Source organism: Thermobia domestica, chromosome 3 (assembly GCF_964235325.1).
Source record: "Thermobia domestica chromosome 3, izTheDome1.hap1.1, whole genome shotgun sequence".
NCBI classification, from domain to species: Eukaryota; Metazoa; Arthropoda; class Insecta; order Zygentoma; family Lepismatidae; genus Thermobia; species Thermobia domestica.
Genome location: NC_137456.1, coordinates 129496812 through 129521336, shown reverse-complemented (window position 1 = coordinate 129521336; position 24525 = coordinate 129496812). Strand labels below are relative to the sequence as shown.

Below are 24525 nucleotides of genomic sequence, written 5' to 3'. Positions count from 1 at the left end.
GCCATCGATGTAATAAAGGCAGTATCGTGGTTCATCGGACCATGCAACGTCGTATCTTTGTTCGGCGGTCCAGTGACGATGAGCACGTGCTTATTTTAGTAATCGACGTTAACATTCTTATACGTCTGGAACGTCGGTTGTGGAGATCTATATCAAACAGATATGATTAATGGTGTGCTCAGACACACTCGTGCTCCGCTCACTGTTAAAGTATGTTAAAGTTTGCTGTAAATTGTGCCACAGTTTGTGCCGTATCCTATTATACCAAGCTTGAGAGTCTACGATGTCCGATATCTTTAAAGAGGTGTGGCAGCCTAGTTTCACCTCCCTTTTCCCACTTTTGAATTACACTAACCACAGGATTTTGCGAACACCCGACAAGCCACTCTGTTTCCAAGGTTTACACTTCTAGCCTTCTGGCCACCCCAATCTAGCCCCTATCAAACTCTGATATATCGCCGGCCTTCCCCATTCTACGTACGAGGATCACATTGATTGATCGAGTGATATCCCTGTCATCGTCTGGCGAGCGATTCTACTGAATTCCGTGACTCTTATCAGCCCAATGATTTAATTCAGAAAAAAAAACCGGATGGTCGTAATGTTTTGGTTGATGAGTGTATATCGTAAGTACGCGTAAGTCTTCTGATCTTGACCGAACTTGACATGGAAGTATCTTTTGATTTGTTTAGTGTTAGTGCGAAGTATTTACCTGTGCAAATCTTTGGTCTCGAATCATTGACTATTAAAGTTGGAACTTGGGCAAGTTTGACTCAGTCGGGTTTTCGCAAAATATTTCACTATATTATTTAGAATAATTCGGTGGAATACATGAAACCAAACTTGTTAAACGTTAATTTGGATTTAACGCAAGCGTTAGCGTGTTAAACGTTGCTAAATGCAGTGTGTGCTTATAACAAAGATTATTTTAGTGTCGTAAACTTATGATTTCTGGGCGGGTCATGACTCGTTCATATTCTTCGTGAGTAAGCCCGCGGCATAATTACATATTTTTGCAAGAAACTGGAATGTTTTATATTTCAGCGAGACCTAGAGAAAGTACCGGTGCAAATGTATGTAAATTACAACGTTTATGATTCCTGCGTATATGGTATACAAGTACACAAATCAATAATATATAAGTAATATAATTTTCATTATTAATTCAATTTTTACAGCGATGAAGGTGACACAAGTAGTTGTACTGAAGATGATGACAGTAACAAGCGAAGTATGTGGCAGTCCAGTCAAGAAGACGAAAACTGCGCTCAGGCAAATAATGTGTCAGATGATTCCCAATCGACCGCATTCGCAAGGAAGAAGCTACGTGAGAGAAGAAAGTTCATGCTCAAGGTAAAATATTACTATAGTAATTCCTAAAATTTGATATTTTTTCTCCGTGGAAATAACATTAGTTATAATATTATTTCATTTGTTAATCTCAATTTTATATATCAATTGATGCCAAGTTGACAAGTGAAGTATTTGAAATGATCCAAAACATTAACATATAGCTTATTTTGAGTACAGAGATCTAAAAACTTTCATCTCCATTGACTTTACAATTTGATATTATAAATAATGTAGTCAGAAAAAATATAAAAAGTATAGAAATGTATTGTTTAATGCTTCGGCTTGCAGAGAGAAAGATGAAATGAACCAGCATATTTAGTATTAACAAATAATAATAATAATAAAATTCGTCTAATAATATACTTGAATTCTGCATACCAAAAATATTTGTCTGTAACGAATAAGTTTCTTAAAACAAACTTCAGATTATTTTTATATTACTAGTATTGAATAAGACTTTGTTCCGTACTGTTTCCAGTGATGTAACTAAGGAGGAGCGCCGGATTGGGGGTGCAAACCTGAGCAAATATTTACTTTCACTATAAGGCAAGGAAAAGAGTTTTAGCAAACTAGAGATCATAAAAAATTACCTCAGAAACTTAACAGGACAATAACGACTCACCAACTAACGACTGCGTCGGTGACTGTTTCTTCCTGAAATGTTTCTGGTTCAGCCTCTGCTTCTAATCGTCTTGACAGAGATATATCTAATTTTCATTTATTTATTTATTTATTTAACCGTGTGCTTTCGAATTCTTTCTTCTTGGACGAATCACTTGTTTTCTACAAGTGGTTGTCTGGAAATTATTAATAATATTATTCGTTTAGATCTATGATGCGTAATATAGTAACCACAGGTATGTATTTAGGACTATATGCTTGGGTTCATTACCTTAGTAGGAGATTACATAATCATTTTACGAATGTCCTATTTTGTTCTCACTCCTATGCCCTGTTGATAAAAATTCAAATCTGCCTCTGTAATTCAGTGTAGCTGTCACTTTTCTATCTTCCAGTAACAGAGTTTCTACTCTTACAACACACATTCATTTGTCTTCATAGAGTATACATGGTTTTGTCAATTAAAATAATTTTATTATGTGAGCCATAGTTTTTTTTCCTTTTTTTCGTTAACTTTAGCATACCAAGTGATAACTCACTATCATTTTTTTTGGGAGGGGGGGTCGGGCTTCTTCCCTACTATACTGACTTTGAATTCATTTTTTGTGCTCTTTACTGAACAATACTCTCACCTTCATTTACTAGTTCAGGATTTTTTTCTTCGAGTGGGTAGGATTTTTATTTTTATTTATTTATTTTTTTTAACTTTCTGGTATTTCTTCTAGTGGACGAAGTTTAAAGGTTATCTTCAAACTATAAAGAGCGGATAATTTTTGGTTCAGTTTAGTTAGATTTTTGTTTTACTTTTGAGCGACAATAGGAGTGACTAGAGCCTTCAAATTACGATTAAAAAAGAAAAACTCAAGTTCTTGGATGTAATGAATTTACACTTTAATAACAGCTAAAAGTCGAAATGGTTCTTTAATTCCACACTCCTGTTTTCCTCTTAATCCGATCACCAAAGCCCCGAGACTACTGCGTTCAACGAATCCAGACAAAATGTGACCATATGCTTTATACGGTATATGATATTTCGTGTGAGATTTTCACATTTTCTGATTATATTCAAAAATAATGGTAATTTGTGAAACCCTAAAACTACAGTTTTTGCGGTAACGATTTGAATCATTTTATTCATATATTATATATAAATTGCCTATTAATAATGCTATATTATGACATAAGGAAGGATAAGTTTATTCGTGGGAAGGATAAGTTTTCCCTCATGGAGTTTCTTTTAGCTATTCTGGTTGTGAAAAGACAAATGGAATATACTTTCAGAGTCTGTATATTTTTCTATATGTCTTCGTTAACCATAATCATCGTTTTAGACTCTAAAAGAATATTGAGTAAAAAATATTGGTGAAAAATATCAGACGATATGCTTATTTCTGCTAAGAGTCTCAAATGTTCTTACATATAGAAATGAAATTGTCAACCGATTTAAAACTATGAATGTGTTTCTAAACGAAACTTTCCTTTAATCTTTTAGAACGTACGCTCTCCAGATAGAACTTCTCGCCGCCCGTTAAAAGTAAATCAAGCTACCTTAAAACTTGCACCAAATGCAGTAGAATCTGGCGATACTTCAGCGTACGAAACAAATGATGATCAACCTTTCGAAGAAATACAGGCACTACTTACTCGGAAACAAAGACATGATTTGATGAAAAAAATACATGGAAAGAAAGACATTACAGGGTTACACGTAAAAGGTAAATATTTCATTTTGTTAACCATTGAAGCAATTGACATAAGCAAAGGAAGAATGGAATGGGATCCAGGGTTAACCCGTTCAGCAAGATATTATGAAAAAAAAAACCATTTACGTGCACTGTATTAAGACACAACCAAAAATCATATGTGTCCTGGAACGATATGAGCTTTGTTTTTTGAACTTCCTCTCTTGGTGAAATTACGTGTGCGCCACTGTTTTTAAAAATTCTGCATTGAGTAATGGCGTAATCAAAAATTCGTCAAGGGGATTTCAAGCTCCCAAGTTCTTACAGTTTCAAATGTGTGTATATATATATATATATATATATATATATATATATATATATATATATATATATATATATATATATATTAGGAGCTAGTGGTCTACTATGCCACGCTTAGTTGCATGCATGGGGAGCATGCCCGCGACCGTTCGGTCTATTTAATGGACGGGTACCGCTAAAATGTGTCGCACCCCGCCCGTAGTTCCTCAATATACGCTATTAAACCTCGTGCATGTAGTGCACCGTCAGAATTTGTCCCCTAATTCTGACTCGCCGAAGCGATGTAACCCCCATTCACTGAGGGAGTGGGATACGCCCACTGCGCGGCCAGACCGAAGTCCTGAGTGACTACCAGAACCAGTTGACCTACTGGTTGAGGCAGACTGCTAGCGAGTCAGTCCTACCATGGTCTGCAGGCATGGCGCCCGAGCGTTATAAGGCGAGCTCACCTCCCGCCCGTGTTCACCGTTACCCAGATTCCTGGGATTGGCTCCCACAAGCTACCGAATCCCACGGTATGACCACAGCCCGGCAGAGTCCAACCCAATTCCCGGGCCCCAGGCAATGCCCGAGGGGGCTTGTTCAATCCCGGCCCTGCCTACCTCTATCGTTCAACTGGCAACCGCCTTGTCGTGTAGAGGTACCACGCACACGTCGAGATACTCCCGTATCTCATCCCGGACCCAATGGTACGTGTTGAGTCACTACTTGAGTTTGGTGCCGGCGCATATCCCACAGTGTTTCCTCCCTTTGGCAGGATCAGAACCGTTACCCAGATTTCTGGGATTGGCCCCTCCCCCACCTCTGTTTGGTCCCACTATAGGCAGGAGTCCAACACTCCCCTCCCGGTAGGGTCGTCCGGACAATACGGGACTTCCTCTAATTGCGGTAGAGGTACACCGTATATTACCAGAGCCAATGACTGATGTAGACCGTTTGCTCAAGGCAGACATTGTCATTTGGGAGCCGTGTCTCCCCTGGTAGGCCCGCCCAAACAATACGGGGCTACCTATCTTTAACGTGTTTAGGTACCACGTACACGTTGTAGCGAGGCTACCTGTCCGAATCCCAATGGTACGTGTAAGCCACCATTAGAAGGGACACCCACACTCTTCCTCCGGTAGGGTCGTCCAAACAATACGGGACTACCTCTTCTTACGGGAGAGATGAACCGTACATTACCAGACCCAATGGCTGATGTAGACTGTCTACCTTTAAAGACAATGGCCATTTGGGAGCGGCGGTTCCCCTGGTAGGGTCGTGGCTCCTGCACCCAGCTAACACTACTGGGACGAAGGAGGGACACACTTCCTCAGCGCTCGTGAGGTACGAGTATGCGTTAGGATATTAGGTATCCCATCCCGGACCCAAGAGAACGCATTACACTCTCTTTGAGGGCAGTATCTACATCATCCTCCCGGAAGGGCGTTGGATCCGCCCACACAGGGCACACCAACTACCCACTCTTTTTAGCGTGTTGGGGCACCACACAGCCTTATCTCCCGGACCCAAGGGCACGGCTTACTTGCCCATTTCGGGGGATACCCAAGGGCTCACCCCCGCCGGTAGGTACGGCAGCCGAAGCTACCTACCCCACTGAGGACGTGATGGAATCACACGTACTCTCCCAGATCCAATGGCACCAGTTAGTCGCCCATTTTAGAGGATGCTCCCCGAAAGCTCACCTCTGCCGGTAGGTTGTTGACACCACGTGCCGCCCACTGCCATATGACAGTTAAAGTACCGGCAGCGAGCTAGGTACCAGTGTCACCCTATCTCCCCCGCGTAGGAACAGCTCCCGACAAATAGTACGAGAGCGACCAAATCACGGGGGTCCCTCCCCCTTTCTCAGCACGGGCTTGGGACCGGCCACGGCGGGGTTATATATATATATGGTAAATGTATGTTTTTGCATATTATCTTGCTTAAGGGAGGTTAGAACCCTGAAACCCTCCTTATGTATGCCACTGCCAATGAATAATTTCAAGTAAAATTCGTGAGTTTATATATCTGAGATTTATATTTCTTTTAAATCTCAGTCAATATGCACCTCCTGTACTAATTATTCACATACTATTTTTTTGTACTGGAGTAAACACTCCCACAGTCTGTACTAGAAATTGCTAAACTATATAAACTTGTTTTGAAATTCAATTATTATTATTATTAATCCAATATTATTATTATTATTATTATTATTATTAGTAGTAGTAGTAGTAGTAGTAGTAGTAGTAGTAGTAGTATTAACTCTTCTTTAAATTATTTACGTAATAACATACAGTGACGATGCTAGGGTTTGCGGTTTGTGACTAATGCAATCCCCAAAATTTGCAAAATAATATCCCACCTGAGGTAAGAATAATATTTGTATCATTTTAATTATTTTAGGATTGCAAACTATTAAATCTATCAAGAGTTAAAATGTACGTTAGGTAAAATAAAAACACTAATGAAATAATACACATTTAAAGTGCAACAGAAAATTATCTATATATTAAAATGCTAGGTTTATATGTTTGTCTCCAAATAAAAGAGTATGTGTTTGGCTCCAATCCTTCCGACAATGAGATCTCGAAAACAACAAGTGCTAGAAACATGCCGTTTTCGCTGGTTGATTTCAAGTTCTGTGTATTAGATTTGCCAGTTATAATTGGATATTTAAAAAAAACATGGCTGTTATTTCTTTATTACATTTTTAGAGGTACACTGAAAGTGTTGAAATTTTAAAAAAGCAAAGCATCATGTCCTATGACTTATACATTCCAACACAACAAAGTTGCATACATGGGTTATATATCTCTCAGGCGTTTGTTTCATGGCCAATTGATAATGAAAAACGAAGGATAATCATTTCTCAAGGCTAAGATAAATCTTTATTGTTTGGAGTGTTTTGCCAAATGATCACCATATATCACTGACAGTACAATTAATTATATATGTAATGTACACTGTATTTGCTTATTACATATTGCATGCAAGAAGAAAGAAAACACTGATTATACATGAATTAAAAACCCCAACAGGAAGTAGGCTTAATCTTGCAAACGGTGCGAGATATTGAAAAAATAATCGAAAGGGCCCTTTATGGTACCCCTTGCCGATTTTTATCAGGACATCTTTCACTTGTGTCTGTAAAGGGACATGTATAGATGTTATGAGCAAGGAGTTTCATGCTTATATGTGAATGATGCACTGTGTAGAGAGCGCAGGTTCAGCTAGTAAATACAATATAATATTTTATACACAAATGTAGCCAACATGTAATGTTATCTTGATTTGAATTCGTATCATGGCACTCCAACTGAATGATAGGCCTACTTCTCATGAGAATTGGAGATTTTTTTTTTTTTTTTTTACATAAGATCTTATATTAATTCTTTGCTCTAACGCTAGATCTAAGATACAATTAAAGGTTACTTCAATAATAGATAATTAAATCGTAAATAGCGTGAAAGTTGAACATTATTACACTATATTTTTAACTATTAGGACAGTGTATGAATTAAAAAGTAAGTGTTATACTAATTTTACCTTTTATACTAATTTTACCTTCCTATTTTTGTTAATGTATTAATTTGAAACATATCTTACGTGAAAACAAGTTTATTAATATAGCACTTAGTTGCCTATTAACTAAGCTTGTTTTTTTTTCTTTTTCTTTTTATAAGTAGGTCCAAAACATAGTGAAAGAAGTAATATGTCTCCTATGCCTCCAGAGTTGATGGTAACCTCAGCTCAGGTAACATAATGGTTCTCTCTCTCTCTCTCTTTCTTTCTATGTGTGTGTGTGTGTGTGTGTGTGTGTGTGTGTGTGTGTGTCTATATTGTGTATCCGTTGTTCTACAATGGTTTTCCTTTCAAATATATCAATACCATTAACTTGGTACAACAAAACAAAATTGGTATGAAGTAATTATAAAACCATCTACATTTTTTCTATCTACGTTATATTCTCTGTGAAGGTTCTGGTTCAGTGATACTATAGGAAGTCAGAGCGCTTTATATTAGAGGAATATTAATTGATAGTATAAGTAACTGACTACCTGTATAATGAAGACAATTGTTTATTACAGTTGTTGTATATGTGGTATCTCTTATCTTAATTCTCGACCTTTTCACCCACTCCAGCTCTTAATGCTTTTAGTTTATTCTAATCCTTCTTGAGCTACACTGGAAATAATTGGTCACCTACACCTGCTAAAGTGAGTCAGTACCCACAACTAGCTACGTTAGGATGAATGGACCAGAACCTGCTTTCGTACAGAATACTCATACACACACATTTTTTTTATTATTCTGTGAACAATAAAATTACAAAAAAAAAAAACTTTTACTTTTAGAGCAAAGCTGACTCTATTGATATATTCCTGAAGTCGCTGACTATCTTTGTGGTAGTTGTGGTAACACATTTAAGAACTCAGTAGATATTCATTAATGTGGCTCAAACTTGATATACATGAATGGATGTAATCCCAACAGGGCGCTCCTGAGACATTCTGAACGTGTTATACATCGTGGTCAAAAGATACACAACACTAGCAAGCATAATCACACAGATCATCCACACAAGCAGCTATTCGGCATGTAACCAGTCGTACAGATGCTGAAAGTCTGTCTGGCCTATGCTATCCCACGATCACTGTAGATCTTGGTGTAGCTGAGCTATGCTGTTGTTGGAGACTAGCGGTCGGTCAGGCGCAATTCCACCATGTCCTTCACATTCTCGGTATGACTTACTCCGGGGATCTACCAGCCTAGGGTAGAAGGCGTGTACAGCGTAGAGCACGCTGGTGATGCGATTGATCATGCTGACTCAAAGTATTGGTCGGAGGACAGAATATATTACGCCATAAATGTAGGATATACAAGTCATAATCCCATGAAGACAAGAGACAAGTCATAATCCCATATTTGTTTTCATGCCAGAATGTCATGAATGGGTCTTGTATGGAGAGTGTGAACAGACACTGGGTATCCCCGCTGATATGCACATCCACAGACACCCAGACGTCCATCACTATATCCGAGACAGAAACAACTGTCATAATGTCATACCACTGCTCCCACTTACCTCCCCATTGTAATTTCTTCCGACGCTTCGGTAAACTCTCTTGGTGATAAGCAGGTGTCATACATAATCGTGTGGAAGGAACATGCAAAAGTATATCTGCCTTCAGCAATCGATTGTTGAGTGTTTGTGTGCTCACATGAGAGTCACGGATGCTCTGATTGCAGTGGTAGTTGCTGTTCCACAATGTGGCCCGAACTCTATAGGCCTATTTCTGTCCTGGAACTCCTCGGTGCGTCGCGCGGACACTGTGGGAAAGGTGAGCTGCGAGAACCTTCTGTCTCCCTTCCTGTACACGATCAACACATCACGACCTACCTGAGCGGGAATTCTGTGAAACAACCACCTCAATTCTCGCAGTCCCATTCCAAGTCTGGTACGAGGATCTACACAATAAGGATCCACTTACGTCCTCCTAGCATTTCAAACAGCCTGTAATATACACTCAGCATATTTTAACATACAACTCATTCGTCGTATTCCGATGATCTTCAAACTAGCAGAAATAGTACGATGAGCGTGCCCTCTACAGTATCGAAGGTGCTGAGACATTCAAACTATATCAGCATTCAAACTATAATATTTAATATTTTCTGTGTGAGAGTTGGTGGAGTCAGCGGTACATATGATTAATTTCTTCACATTGTTTATTATGAAATACTAAAAAGCTTCCCACTTATGTTACAGTGTCTTACAAAACGAGATCGATAAAATTCTTTTTAAATGCCACATCATAATCGTGAGGTTAATAAAATTTGTGTCCGGAAAACTCTAGTCCACACTAGCCGGAGAGAGAGATTGAATAGGGAAGGATGCCCTGTCCTACAGAAGTTGGGACAATGACTCTTAGTCTACACCAACCGGAGTGGGTGAAGTGGTTCTCTAGCCCATAGTGGGTGTTCTTCTACACACACAGCATCCAGGGGAGTTATAAGGATCTCTCTAGCCCATAGCAGCCAGAGAGGATTGGGAAGTTTCTCTAGCCCACAACAGCTTAAGAAGGTAGATAGAGGCGATCAGTCCCAATGCAGACTGATCCGGAGAAGTGTTCTGGAGCTCCTTTTAACCTTTTGGTTCGGCTACTCTCTTCCATCTTCGTAGGTGGAGGCAGTGATGCTTCTCTTCGGGTCACACGCATGAAGCGTCGTCTGCCTTTGTTGTTGTTTACACTATGTATGTGTTAGCGATGTGCATGTGGAAGGTATATACATTGAAATATTGAAACTATCAGCATAACTTCTACAGAAACTATTCATTGGTTTGAATTTAGTTTAAATCGATTATCTATGTGGGGTGTTCTTCAATGCGTTTCCATCTCTTGATAGTTAGATAATAATTAAAATAATGGCAACACATTTTAAAAATACAACTTTCTTGATTAATACAGAGTTGGACCATCATTAATCTGCGGTGCAATAAACAAGGAGAAACAACTCATCGGATCATTTACTCTTCCAATCATTTTTTTTTTTCGTTCTTAGCACTACCATCTATAGGCTACAAGTATTCTAGTGCATAGCGGTAAATATTGTAGGTTTGCTTATTATCATTATTATTATTATTATTATTATTATTATTATTATTATTATTATTATTATTATTATTATTATTATTATTATTATTATTATTATTATTTAGTCTTAATAATAATATTTAATAATGCCTATTTTTATCTTCAGGTCTACGAAAGTCAATCATTCTTCGATACATCTGCCAGATCAGAACAAAAATTTACAGGTAATGATGTTTAACTATAGTATTATTCTTGGGTACTATTGTGAACGTTTAGTATCCTTAAGTCGGAAAATAAATATACAGCACTTATTTCTCTATAAAGAATAACGTATATACCAGATTTATTGACAAATATGTTTCCTTAAGCCCTAACTTTCCAGAAATACATAATTCATCTCGAATAATACACACTTGTAATTATATTCGTAAGATATGTTTTTCTCAATAGTGATGGGGCTATTACAGTAACTCCACACATCTCTTATGTGTACGTGTACGACACATAATATGTATTCGAAATTTGAACAGTTTTATAAAAACACATATTTAAAAGTTTGGTTCAATCTAAAACAAAAGAAAATAGAATATTGCACATAGAATATACAATATTAATATGAAATGCATTTTTCTTTTGTCCATCACTGTAGTAATTGGTTCTTTACATAAGAAAACATGTTTAAAATGAATCCCATACCTTCTTACTTCAAATGATATTTATATTTAACCAGAGAAACTTTACTGCTTAAGGATTGTAGGATCATGAACATGGACACATACACAAGCATGGACAGATACGGACCATAATTGTACTAGACTCCTTTGAACATTAGAGTTTAACTCCTTTGGACATTAGATTTCTGGTATGATCAAACTATCTGACACTTTCCACACCACAACACGTATGTTATAAGGTAAAAAAACATAAATTTGGAACAAAATTATCTAAAAGCATAACAGCAACTTAACACCATGAAAGCAGATTACTTTTAAGTTTCGTATTTATTTATTTAGCCGAAGTTAACATCTCATTGTATCTGTAGTCTAGTTGGTAACTTGTGGAATTGTCCGATTTAGATATTAGTCTAAAAATCTTGTTTCCTCCAGTTATAGTGAAAAATCGTGTTTTCCATGTAACTTCCACAATCATATTTAATTTTGTATCTTGCTGTTTGGTAGTAATTCAATGTTCATTTTTAGTACTTACGTGTAACTATAGTTTAATGTGGCGTATAATCTACTATACCGGTGATCGAACCCGGGTCTTATGACGGAAAGCAGGAATATCACTTTCCTTCGTTTCGCGTAAAGATTAGTGGTGGATCCAGAACGGGCATACGCCTCCTCTTCGAGGAAGAGGAAGGAAGAATGTAGCTCGTTTTGTTAGTTAAACGATAAAAGCCGACAAGAGTATTATGTCAACATGTTAGACGAATAATCAACTCTCATACACTATATACATTTTTTCCCGTGATTCGAGAGAGATCTGTTGCCGATTGAATGAATTTCTATTTTGATGGATCTTAATATTTGTATACTCTAGCAATTATGAAGCTGTCTGGGCTAACCACGCATGATATCTGTGCGTATGGTTTTGAATTCAACTGCCAGTTGGGACATTTTCCTTGGAGTAGTTGTTCGTATGCCACTTTAAGCAGTTCATACCGTTTCATACAACCTTGTTTAAGCCCCAGTCAATCAATATAGCAATTATGAAGTTACAGCAAAATAATTGCAGACGTGACTTATGAAAAATAAAACTTAAAGATTGTTCCCTTGAAAAGCAAAATAAAATCTGTTTTACTGTTTATTGTGAACTGATTTTCGTCTTATGTAGTTTCGTTTTGCCTAATATTAGTTTCGTCTAACCAATTATCTCATACAGTAATGACTGAGAAATGATAAGATTTATGTCCGCTATTGTTGGCGAAATATGGATATTTATTCTGACTCTATCGTTTCGCCCAAATTGGTGAACAATAAGAAATCGTGGGAACTAAACTCGAGGAAACATTACGAAAATAAATTTGCTACTATATGAAGAACTAAGAAATTGATACATCTATATGTATTGACGCTAATATTATATTGATCCCAATCAATACTTTTGGTTTTGTAGAAAATTTAACCTTTATCAGTAATCTAAGGAAAGAAATTAGGAAACTAATAACTTTTTCTTTGAAAATGAAGCCTAATTTTATTTTCTATAACTTTGTGTAAAATGAGTTACAGAACTTCAAATGAATTATACATAATAGTAGGCATCCGCTCACATCTTATCTTATAAGGGGGAGGATAAGATAGTGAGCACTTATCTTATCCGCTCACAAACTAGCTTTCTTTCAATTTCTGCACTAACAGCTTCATTTGTGTGCCGTCCTGTTCTAGATTCTATAGATATACCATTCGAAATTACTATAGCCTTCACCATTCTACTGCGACCGTTCACCTGCATGTCAGCTAAGATTATATAGTGTTCTCTAACATAGGAGTTTACTACTTTTGTTTAACTAGAAACAAACAATACTGACACGTTTGAACTTACACAAGTACGTAGGTAATAATCAGGGTAATCACTAACACAATTAACAGCACAAAATTCTAAGTTCGAATAAGCAAGTAAGTGTGATCAACTCTCCTCCAAAGAGGAAGGACGTTTAGTCAAAATTATTTTGTTCAGTGTGGTTTGTTTTGTAGTAGTGATGAGGTTATGTGATGCTTGAAAGAAGTTGGTCGTTGATGTTCGTTGTGATAGTATCAGCCAATGAGTGCTTCCGTGTAGTGTGTTATTATTGTTTGTGGATTCGTTTTGGAGGCTCCGAGTTCATCGTTGTTCAGTGATAGTGCTTATCCTGGTGGTGATATATATTCTTCATTGGTAGTGTCTAGAGCAGTGTTTCTCAAAGTGTGGGTCGCGACTCATTGGTGGGTCGTGTGTTGTTTTTTGGTGGGTCGCGAGAAGTTTTTTCCTTTGTTACATAAAGTATTATTCAGAAAATGAAAATTGGAAGCATTTGTTAATGTGTTGTAGAGTAAGTGGTCACTCAAAACCCTGCCCTATTGTATAGTTCAGTTAAGATGCTAGGTTAGGATGGAAAGAAAGTGGGTGAGTCAAAATCTGTCACAGGGAAGGTCATTGCGTCGGAAGTAGTGTTAGTTCTTTCCATGGAAACACTTTAACCATCTATGCGCATGCGTATAATTTCATATAATAGGTAAAGTTATTGAAAAAGAAATTTACGTTACAATCGCTCTATCATCCCCGGCTGATATTCTCCTACCAACATGGCCACTATATTCAAAAATTTACATTACAATACGATAAAAGAAACCAACTACATTTTGCTTTATTAAAATAAGCATCGAGCTTAATTTTGTAACATTCTTGGTCGCTCGGGCTGTTTACAACATTCCAAAATAAATTTCATGTTAATCTTTCATACGGACTGTTATTGAACTAACTGGAATAAATACAGCTGTCTCCTTATACCTCCTACTAGCAAATTTGGAAATGTAATGTTTGTAAAAACAAAATATTTTTAATTTTTAAAATGAGAAGTTCAATGTTCTTTAATTTCCTGGAGAAGTCTTGTGGAGGAGTAACATTGAAAACAACAATTATGACCGTTTCTAAACATTTCAAATATTCGTAATCGAGAAACAAATGAATCCAGACGATTCCGTAATTTCTGGAATACCTGCACATTTGGAGGCATTGAAAGAAAATTTTGAATGTTACTTCCTTGAAGATATGGAAAAATGTAAACAACAGAAGTGGATTGCAAACCCATTTGTCAGTAGCATTTCAACTTGAATATCAGTCAAGGCTGATGAAAAACTAATCATCCTATCTCAAGATAGCTCACTTCATATGAATTTCAATCCCAAAACGCTGGCACTGTTTTGGCTGTCCGTTCAGCAAACCTATCCACAACTTTCTACTGAAGCTTTGAAAGTGCTACTCCAATTTAGTTCTTCCTATTTATTTGAAGGTGGCTCTTCAGCAATGGTAGGGATAAAGACTAAATACAGAAACCAACTGCAAGTGTTCAATTCCTTGCGGCTGAAAGTAACTCGTATCAGCATGGATAGCAATGCAGTTATTAATAAATATCGAAAACAAGTACATGCATCGCATGCGTCTCATTATGAACAGCATTACAAATATTTTGCTATACAATAACTTTTTGTATATCATGTACATTTTTTCCTAATAGATATGATTTACAAAATTTAATTGCTTTGAAATACACTACCATTACGTAGAATGTGAATGTGTATTTGAATGAAAGTAGGTGGGCTACAGAATACATTTTATTATTTAATATGGGTCGCAGTAACAACAAGTTTGAAAACCACTGGTCTAGAGTGCTAAGATTGGAATTGTGTTCGTTGTGTACCAGCTTAACCATGGAGAACCATGCGTTGTCAAATATCTTAAAAGTTGAATTACTGTATACGGTGTTGATGTCTTTTGTGGTGTGTTTGTAGTCGAAAGCGGTTAAGCCTTGCAGCAATATCTTTTGATTGCCAGTTGCGTAATGGTAAATGTAGAAAGCTCACTAAGTCAGTTGTACGTACGTCAAGTTTATTCTTGTGATTTCTTGGTCAATGTGTGTGATGTCAGCTAAGCTCTAGATGTGTTCTTTAGTTCCAAAAAGTTGAAGAATGCATCTGACCCACACGCGTTCAGTTTTGACAATTTCAGGTATATTGTTTCGATTGTGTATTTGATGGCCACATAATAATATGGATCGAATTACGGTTCTTGGTTTTAGTGCTGAGATTTATTTTAGTCGTTGTTTGTTGTACTTTATCTATTAGTAAATGGGATTGCGATTAAAGTTTGCGATATGTTTTGTTAATCTATTACCTAAAGTCACCTCTAAATAAGTTGCTTGTCTTTTGGAAGGATGTGTTGATTGCCTATTTTCTGGTATTTTCTTGATTGATTTATGAAAATCCCTTATAGTGCATTTTGCATTTGGATTAAACCGAATAATTTGGTTCTTTTTTCGACTAAGTGTAAGGAACTATTGTTTGCATAATTTACTAAAGATAATTATTTTTTTTTTTCGAGACGATGTAATAGATTGGTATGGTAAGTAGTGATCCAGTAGGCCGTGTCGTCTGCGAAGAGAGAGCGTTTGCATTTGTTTGTGACCTGGTTTGGTATATTATTTACTTACAGAATATATATTAAGAGTGTAATAGTGGTTCCTTTGGGAACCCACGTTTTGATTGGTATATTTTGTGAAAATTGATATTTATTTTGATGTGTTTATGGCGATCTGTGAAAAAGCTCTGAATCCAATAGGTAGGAGTGGTGGTGAATAGATTGAGGTCCAGAAGTTCGGTAAGAGACTGTCGTGTCATACATTATCAGCTGTTGCAGTTAAATCTGAAAATTAAGTTCCGGCTTTGATATATGTGTTATGTTTTTTTTTTCGATATCATTGTATGATCAATGGTGCTATAATTTGGGCGGAAGCCTGCTTGGTTCAGGTTGATTAGTTTAGTTTGCTGAAAGTAAATACACAACTGGTTGACAAAGATTCTTCAAGAACTTTAGATCTTACATAGGTTAATGTGATCGGTCTGTAACTGCTGGATGTGTGAAGCTGTCATTTGGACCGCTTTTTGTTCTCTGGAGTTAGATTCTGGTATCTCAAATTCTTTTTTCATTTTATTTTGTAAGTATGAAAGCTTTTCCACTGTGGTGATAAGTCTATGGTCATTAATATTGGCAGCAATCATGTGAGTAGTTTCTAGTTTGAGGTTAATAAGTTTCCAAAATTTGGCTTTGTCAGTGTAATAAAATTCTTTGAGTTTTCTACATTTATGTGTTCGCTGTGAGTTTTGATCTCAAATTGGATTACTGGTTTATTTCTTCTTTGATGTCTATGTTTCTGTATTTGTTATGCATTTTTATCTTTTTAACAATGATCCAAACCAGACTCTTGTCTTCGGTCGGAACCATAGTGTTAAAGACCTGCTTAATCTCTCCAATGGTTAGATGATAATTTTGTTCCATGTATATGTTGATGTTATCGATTTGTATACTATGGGATGCATGGGATAGTTCTTCTTGGTATATTGTCTAGTTAATATTTCTGTAGTCTTCGATAGTGATATCACCAGGCTTATGGGTATGTATATTTCCGTGAGGAATCAAAATTGCTCCATGGCCTGTGTATTCTGTTATATAGGACAAAATCAGATTATACTGGATTGGTTAAAAAGCTGGTTTTCCCATAAAACAGTAGGATTAATACAATTCAATACTACTCGCTTCTGATTGGCTCAAAGGTAAGTTTAAAATTGAGCTTCGAGAAATTAAGGAAAATTCGTTTTTTCAAGAAAACTATAATTTCCTTCGATCTCAGTATTTTTTTATTTTCCGCCATTTTAGGCGAAACGTGTATTAGGCAAAACAAAAATCTTTATAAAATCTAAAATGACGAACAAAAATCTTATCATTTATCCGCAGTGGTATAAGTGAGACGGTTTGCGGTGCGGTTTTTCAGTGATCAAGACATACCGTCACTGGAGAGTAGATGCTAATACCTTTGGGTTATTGGGCAACATGGAAATTTTAAAATTTTTCTCTTGCTTGGAAAAGCTGTTTTATGCTTTGATAAGGCCCCTTCTTCGTAACTGCATCTATATATTCTATCCTTGGTCTTCCTCTTCGTGGTTTTCCTCCTGCCTTTCCCTCTTTCAGCACAGTGATCCAATCGGAGTGCCGAATAAGATGGCCAAGCATGCTATTTCTTCTCTTTCCTATTATCTGCATGATCTGTCGTCCTTCATTAGCTTCCTTTAATACGTCTTCATTCTTTTCCTTTTGATCCATGATATGCGTAGCATTTTGCGCCAACAACACATTTCAAATACTTCCAGCTTGGACATTTCAGCTTTTCTCAATATCCACGTCTCTGATCCGTTAAGCTCATCCAGTGTATATTTTGATATGCTATATGGAATTGTTTCTTTCTTATGTATGTATGTATGTGTCTTCTTGCCTTAAAGCATATAATTGTCGTGGTTTGAGCATGGGTAGATTTAGGGATTGTCTGCTGTGGTGGCGAATCTTCCAGGGTTTGGGATACCGATACCCTTCAATCGATTGAGGGGTCCGGGAGTTTTCCCACAGGAAAATGTTAATATAAAAACTCGGTTTTTGAGCATTTCGTGTATAAGTCTCTATAATACAATATAAGTCGATTTTTTATATTTTTTTCAGAAAGTTGTTGGCGGGGGATCAAAGTGTCTCCATGTGATCCCTGGTAACCACAGAGAAGCTCTCCAATGGTTTTGAGTCATTGTGTGAATAGAATTGCAATCTTTTAGGCAACTTACCCTCACTGTATTTTAACATTTAGATAATCGGTATGTCAAGTCAAAATTGTAATAAAACATATCGCCTCTGCTTTTTTTTCCACTTGAACACTGTTTATCTGTCATAACACTGTTTATCTGTCATACCTTCATGAGTGTAATTGGATGGGCAAAATGAGGATTAAGACAAATAGTACAAGATTTCTTCCTCAGACAACAAAAACGAGGAAAGAAATAGGAAAATATGGAAAAGATAGAAATATGGCTCGTGCGCAATGTTGGATAATGGATCACCTGTTAGCTAGTTTTGTCACTCGTTTGTGAAATTGGAGTGTGTTCAATAACTTGTATATTTTAACTTATTGGTACGAGGCTTCTCTTTCAGAAGAAATTTCGGAGTACTCAAAGTCAACAGTGGTAGCCAGAAGGTCAAACGAAAAATCAAAATTTAAACGTCATAGAAGTCATTCCGTTTCTGTGGAAACCATAGAGGAAAATCAAACCCGTTATCGGATACATGCTTGTTGTGCAAAATATTCAGCAACTACTAGGCGGTATGTATTTTCGATTATTATCGGGTTTAATACATGTTAATTTTGAGCACAGTATCTAAGTATTAATAGTATAGAACGTTTTAAATATATATGCAGAAGCACGTAATATGGATATGCATTAAATTTTAGATATAAAACATATATACAGTATTTACACAAACACAACTAAAATTATTTTCTAATATACAGGGTGTCTCAGAAGTCCCCTGACATAGGGTAACTCTGTTATTATCAGAGTTACAACAAAATGTAAGAGGGGAAACTGTCTCCAAATATGATGTTTTCAATCTAAAGTAAAGAATTCTTTTTAAAAATTAGACCAGCCGTTTGGGCTGTACAGTCTTTATGCGTCTTTATGCGCTGTACAATGTTAATGAAATTGCAACGTTGCCATTTACCTGGATCAACAACATAAGTGAATGAAGTTACTATCTTTCACCCTAACCTATCGATGGCCATCCACCATTTCAAACAGTAAGTTCATTCACTTACGTTGTAGATCCAGGTAAATGGCAACGTTGCATTTTCATTTAACATTGGGTACATAAAGAGTGTACAACCCAAACGGCTCGTCTAAGTTAAAAAATTCCTTCACTTTACATTGAAAACATCATATTTGGAGACGGTTTTCCCCTCTTACATTTTGTTGTTAACTCTGATAATAACACAGTTACCCTATGTCAGGGGACTTTTGAGACATCCTGTATTCTACATAGATGTTAATTCATAGTAATATTGGATAATATTTGAAACAGTTGTTTCTTATTTACTATAGTAATTTAAAGATTATTTTTGTTATAGCTTGACACTTATTGCAATAGACTGCTTACATAACAATTAGATTAATACGAGAAAGTGAAAGAATTTCCGTACCCGAGCATGGGTGTGATTCGGTAATTAAAATACTAATTTTTACTTGTGAATATTTAATTTCTAAAATTAGTTTGTTGTAGTTGTTTTCTTTTTTCATAGCTGAATGTTCTCACGCATTGCTGGATTCGATTTTCGGTTTGATCAAATTTTCAGTTGTCTCTTTCTACGTCGCTTCAATTCTGAAAATGGGCCGAAAACAAAGAAATGTTTTCCTTTTGAAATGAAGTCAATATTGTAGGATGAATTGCATGTCTGAAAAGAAAGGAATCTTGACTAATCTTTAATGCGTCATGGAGAAATTCATTCGATGTTGAAGATAAACTAGCAATTAGCTGGCAGATTAGCAAGATAGACTAGGAATAAGTGAATTCATGATAATGACTTTTCATAGTAGAAATTCATTGTGAGGAATAGGATGTGTTAACGCATCTCTAAATGGAATATTACTATTAACGGTGTCTTAGTGCCTAGATTCTTTTCGACGATTCATGCATGCATTGTCCGCCTTTGGTCGCTTCGCCTTACGGACTCCAGCAATAAAATTTTCATGTAAAGCCTGTTATCACTTTCTCTCTTGATGTAAAGCGAAACGAGAAATCTTGTTTTGTATTTTTCCATTTCGCCTTTCGAATTTTATGTTGGTAGTCTTGCAAATATCATGTTGTCTAAATAGTATTAAGCCTTTGGAGCTCAAAATTGAAAATATATTTATTGTGATTTATGAAACCAGATATGTACCATATTTCAATAAAGTAAATACCCACATTAAACGGCTTTGCATATCCAGACTCCTAACTATGAAAACATTTACGATCACTCCAACCTCAATCATTTCACAGATTCAACCTGTCTTATATAAGTTACTAGGACGTAAAGTTGAACGTGATTTATTCGAAACATACTTTTATACATTGCAAGAGCTGTAACTTCCGAATATTCACCACAAACTCATAGTCGTATCGGGCTAAACGAAAGCAGTGTGAAGCAGAAAACTATTTTACACAAAAGTCAAAAGAAAACTTGTGAGCGTATACGAAATGATTGAGCGGTTTGGGTCAATAGTCTAGCAATCAGATGTTTCTGTATACAAACCCAATAGGAAGTCTGTTTATAAGTGTTTCTATTTTTATCCGGAGACAGGGCATTTCTTTGAATAAGTCTTTGGCAACTCCTTTTCTTCGAATCCAATTAGCTATACGTATTGCAAAACTAAAAGCCATAGCTGGAAACAAAATATTAATTATGTTCACTATTCCATTATTATCCTCTGATTTGTAACGAAAAATTATTTATAAGCAGTGATGAACTATTTTAGCAGTTCCCAAAACATTAAGAACATTGCTCATGTTTCTAATATAGCATAATTCGAATGAACAATGGAAAAAAGTAACGTTAATTAGAATAAGTAAATTATAGGTTACTTACAATTTTAATATTTACAAGAAATGTCTTTTATATTGGCCTTTTCAAAAATAGCGACAGATTTTTCTATTATAACTAACTGTAAGAATCAAGCATTAATAATAACATTATCTACAAATAGACAGACTAGTATGTTTTCAATACAGTACTTACGTTGGAACATAAAAAGTAATACTCCTTCTACAGTACCATATTGCAGGGCCCAGACATTCTTTGACTATAAACAACATTACATTATTTTCAAATTATGCCTATTTATTTGTTAATTATATGCAAATTTACACGTTGCAACGAAACTGCTTCATCTCATTTTAGAAAGAACTTCCAATCTCAATTTCTTAAAGCTATGTTTTTTCCTCTTTCCCAACTATTATTTTTATATTATTAAAAAGAGCTTTAAATTGGCATCAGTTTGATTACATAATTTCTGCATAGATAACATAGTGTACATTATTTACATTGTCTACGTGTTCTATATGTGTAAACGTAGACTATCGTTTCTTTAGTGATCTGTATATCACTGATTTCAAGACATCATTTATGTGTAATATCACATTAATTATAGCTGTGTATCTGCACGTTTTTAGACATTTATGCGTTATTTACAGTATTATTCAGAAACATTCTAATACCCCCAATCAATTTTCATCACAGTTATAATTGAAACACACAGACTTGCGCAAGGGAATCAAGGGAGGAAAATGCCATTTTAATGTTGTAATCTATAGAGATCTTGAACAAAACAGTAGGTTCTATTTAAAATTGATTTAACGCGATTTTCTCTTAAAGACCCGATTAGATTGTCTAATTCGAATTAAACAAAATAAAATCTCCCTACTTGTCAATTTGATCCAGATAAAAAAAATGATATGAGTATTTGTTAGAAGACAAAGTGATCTTTAAGATGGTTGTTGGTTAAATAACTACATAATTAATATGAATTTGCTGTTCAAATGTGTGTTGCAATATTCGCATTTTTATCAATTATGAATTTAAAAGTAGATATGAGTGCAATTGTGTTAAAAATTAACATTCGTTTTTTCTTCTTTTATTGTTTAGGTTTCATTATTATCGTGACAATTGCTGCCACCAAGCAATGGATGATCTAAGTTATAATCTTCAGTGGAAAATGAATATCCATTCTACCTCAATCTTGAATCCAATGAGACAGCGTTTATGGTATGGTGTTACTCTTCCATTCAAGATTGAAGATAAAAAACAAAATGTAGACACAGTTAGTGGCTCGAAAGTGAACAACTTCTCAGGTGGACCTGCAAATGATGATTGTGATGATAATTCACTGCAAAATAATAAAGATGTTCTAATCTGGAGCTATCCACGGAAAGCAAAGTGGAATTTACAAAATCAACCAGAGCGGACAGATAAAAAGCCAAAACAGGGTAGTCGATCAGTCGCTGTAGAGGGTAGACATGCAGAGCGAATCAAGGCGAAAAATACTAGTACGAATGAGATTGAAAGTTCTATCGGTGTAAGTTTAAAGAGAAAACAAAGGCTGAAAAAACAAAAGACCATTAAAAATGAAGTAGATATCAAAAATACAAATGAATCCATGGGGTGTTTACAGGGAAACCGTCTACTTTGTGCTCCTTTCACCAGAAGCACTTCTGAACCTAGTAGAAAACCATCGTCGGCTCGTCCGAAACAAATTGTAAAAGCAGCTAGTGCCGAGAAAAGGAGGAAGGATGAAAAAACAAAAGATTTTTCTCCGAAAAGGTATATGAAAAGTAAACATAACAATAGTCCTGGTTCCTCAAAGTCACCATCAAGGAGAAAGTCTTTAGCATGTTGCCTGACTCAAACGGAAGATGAAAGCGACGATAAGAGTGATGAATTACGTAAAAGTACTCACAGAAAAAGCAGAAAACGAAAAGTAACTGCACAAAAAAAGAACAAAAGAACTCCTTCAGTAACAACCCAGGTTAAAAGATCGCCAAAGAAGAACAGCAAGAAGAAATCGACATCATAACTACGATATCATACGCACAAAGTATTTAAATACCATCGATCTTTGATGTAGGAGAAACACCATCATCGACGGTGCTTTGAATAGATGTAACTTTTTATTTACATTTATGTAAGTACAGAAGAAACAAGACATACAGGTATTGTAATAGTTTTCATATTTACTGTCCAGTAAGTCCTTCTTTGTCTTGTATCTTGTCTTTGTAAAACACCACTTTATTTATTTTTTTAAAATGCTTGCGTTTATCGTAAATTTAGAAAAAAGATTTTTTTCTTTAACGGAAGTTTTCAAACTTTCTCGGTGTGATCTTCATAAAACCCACATCTCCCACGATCCTAAGTAAGTCATTCCAAAGATTATAAGCAGCGTCGTTTAAAAATTAGGCGATATGTCATATGAAGTAACTTTAAGTAAGGAAGTACGTTTTGTGGGTCTTGAAGTATCAGTCCTACTGAAGGATTGGTGGTTTGAAATGCCATAGCACGCCAATTGTATATTAACTGAAAACTAAGACACACGCTGAAAATAAAATATTACTGTCTGTTTTTGATATTGTTGTTGAAATAATTGTTAGGGTTTTTCTATTACTTCTTGTACATGAATTCTTCCGTCCAAAACAAGTTTTTTAAAGGTGTTTATAAAAAGACTTTTTGGGGATTACTTTTTTGTACAAAAAATAATCACTTACATTTAGAAAAGACGTTTTTGGGGGATTACGTTTTTTGTAAAACAAATAAACACTTACATTTAGAAGTGAGAATAATAATGGTTTGTTGTAAGTGATGCACTTTCCACATTATACAATATTTTGTTCAATGTATTTACATTATATGTTGATCCATGTGCAGATTATATGTTACTACTGTTTGAGGCTCCATGTACTTGGAAATTCTTGAATACAGTGTATACTTTACAGTCGTGGATTAAATGATTCAAAGGTGGATCACTTGGAGCTTGTTTTGGTGGTTACTCAAAATTACAAGTGTGATGTTTTAGAAAGCCTTTTGTTTGCTAGGAATGATTTTGATTGATTGATTTGGAGCTGAACATCCCATTTTACATCAAGGTTATATAAGACGTGGGATCCAAACTACATAAGCTCCAAACGGGACCAAGAAGGGTAAACAGGCTATTGTCCTCCTGGAAGGTGTAGTGGAGTTCATGAGCTTATTCGCTGAATGAACTATAGTTTAATCTATTACTTCAGTGATAAATGTTTGTATTAATTATAACACACTCACTTGGACCTCCTGAAGTCATAATTCTCACATCATTATTACATAATCTACCTAATACTATTGGAAACAACACTTAATTCTATGCCACACTTCTGAATTTCTTTTGAGAGGTTTGGTTTAATAGTGACCCTGTTTTATTATCCTGTTTATCCAATATATATATATATATATATATATATATATATATATATATATATATATATATATATATATATCTTAAAAATTAGGAAAACCTTGTAAAGTTTAGGTAAATGGTAAACATTAGATAGAGTGAATTAGGAATTTTACATATATATCTTTCCACAGATGCCGAAGGTACATTCATGCTTTTGTTTCGAATTACATAGAAATAAGTTGTAGGATCAGTTATATGTGTTTCTACTTAAACTTCTTACAAGCACGTACTGAGCTTGAATCAAGTAAGTAAAATAATTCACAAACAGTAATAGTGAAATGCAATACTGCCGTTTGTACAATAGATATAGTGTATGAAATACAAGATTGTATCATCTTTCCTTCTTTTTACTGTGTTACTTATGTCCTTGTGAAATAGATG

General features: G+C 35.6%; 1 protein-coding gene across 2 annotated transcripts in view; it reads left to right on the top strand.

The window, feature by feature from the left end:
• The window catches only part of LOC145680733 (uncharacterized), a 118086-nt gene extending 93935 nt beyond the window's left edge, over window positions 1-24151 (top strand). Inside the window, exons 13-18 of one of the 2 annotated variants that reach the window (XM_081751690.1) lie at window positions 1179-1353; window positions 3467-3689; window positions 7646-7716; window positions 10725-10782; window positions 18284-18452; window positions 21807-24151. In XM_081751690.1, coding sequence (XP_081607816.1) covers window positions 1179-1353; window positions 3467-3689; window positions 7646-7716; window positions 10725-10782; window positions 18284-18452; window positions 21807-22734 — 1624 coding nt within the window. In that variant the 3' untranslated portion in view covers window positions 22735-24151. The remainder of the gene's footprint in view (window positions 1-1178; window positions 1354-3466; window positions 3690-7645; window positions 7717-10724; window positions 10783-18283; window positions 18453-21806) is intronic. The other variant, XM_081751689.1, reaches the window with a different exon arrangement.
• Window positions 24152-24525: the final 374 nt, after the last annotated feature.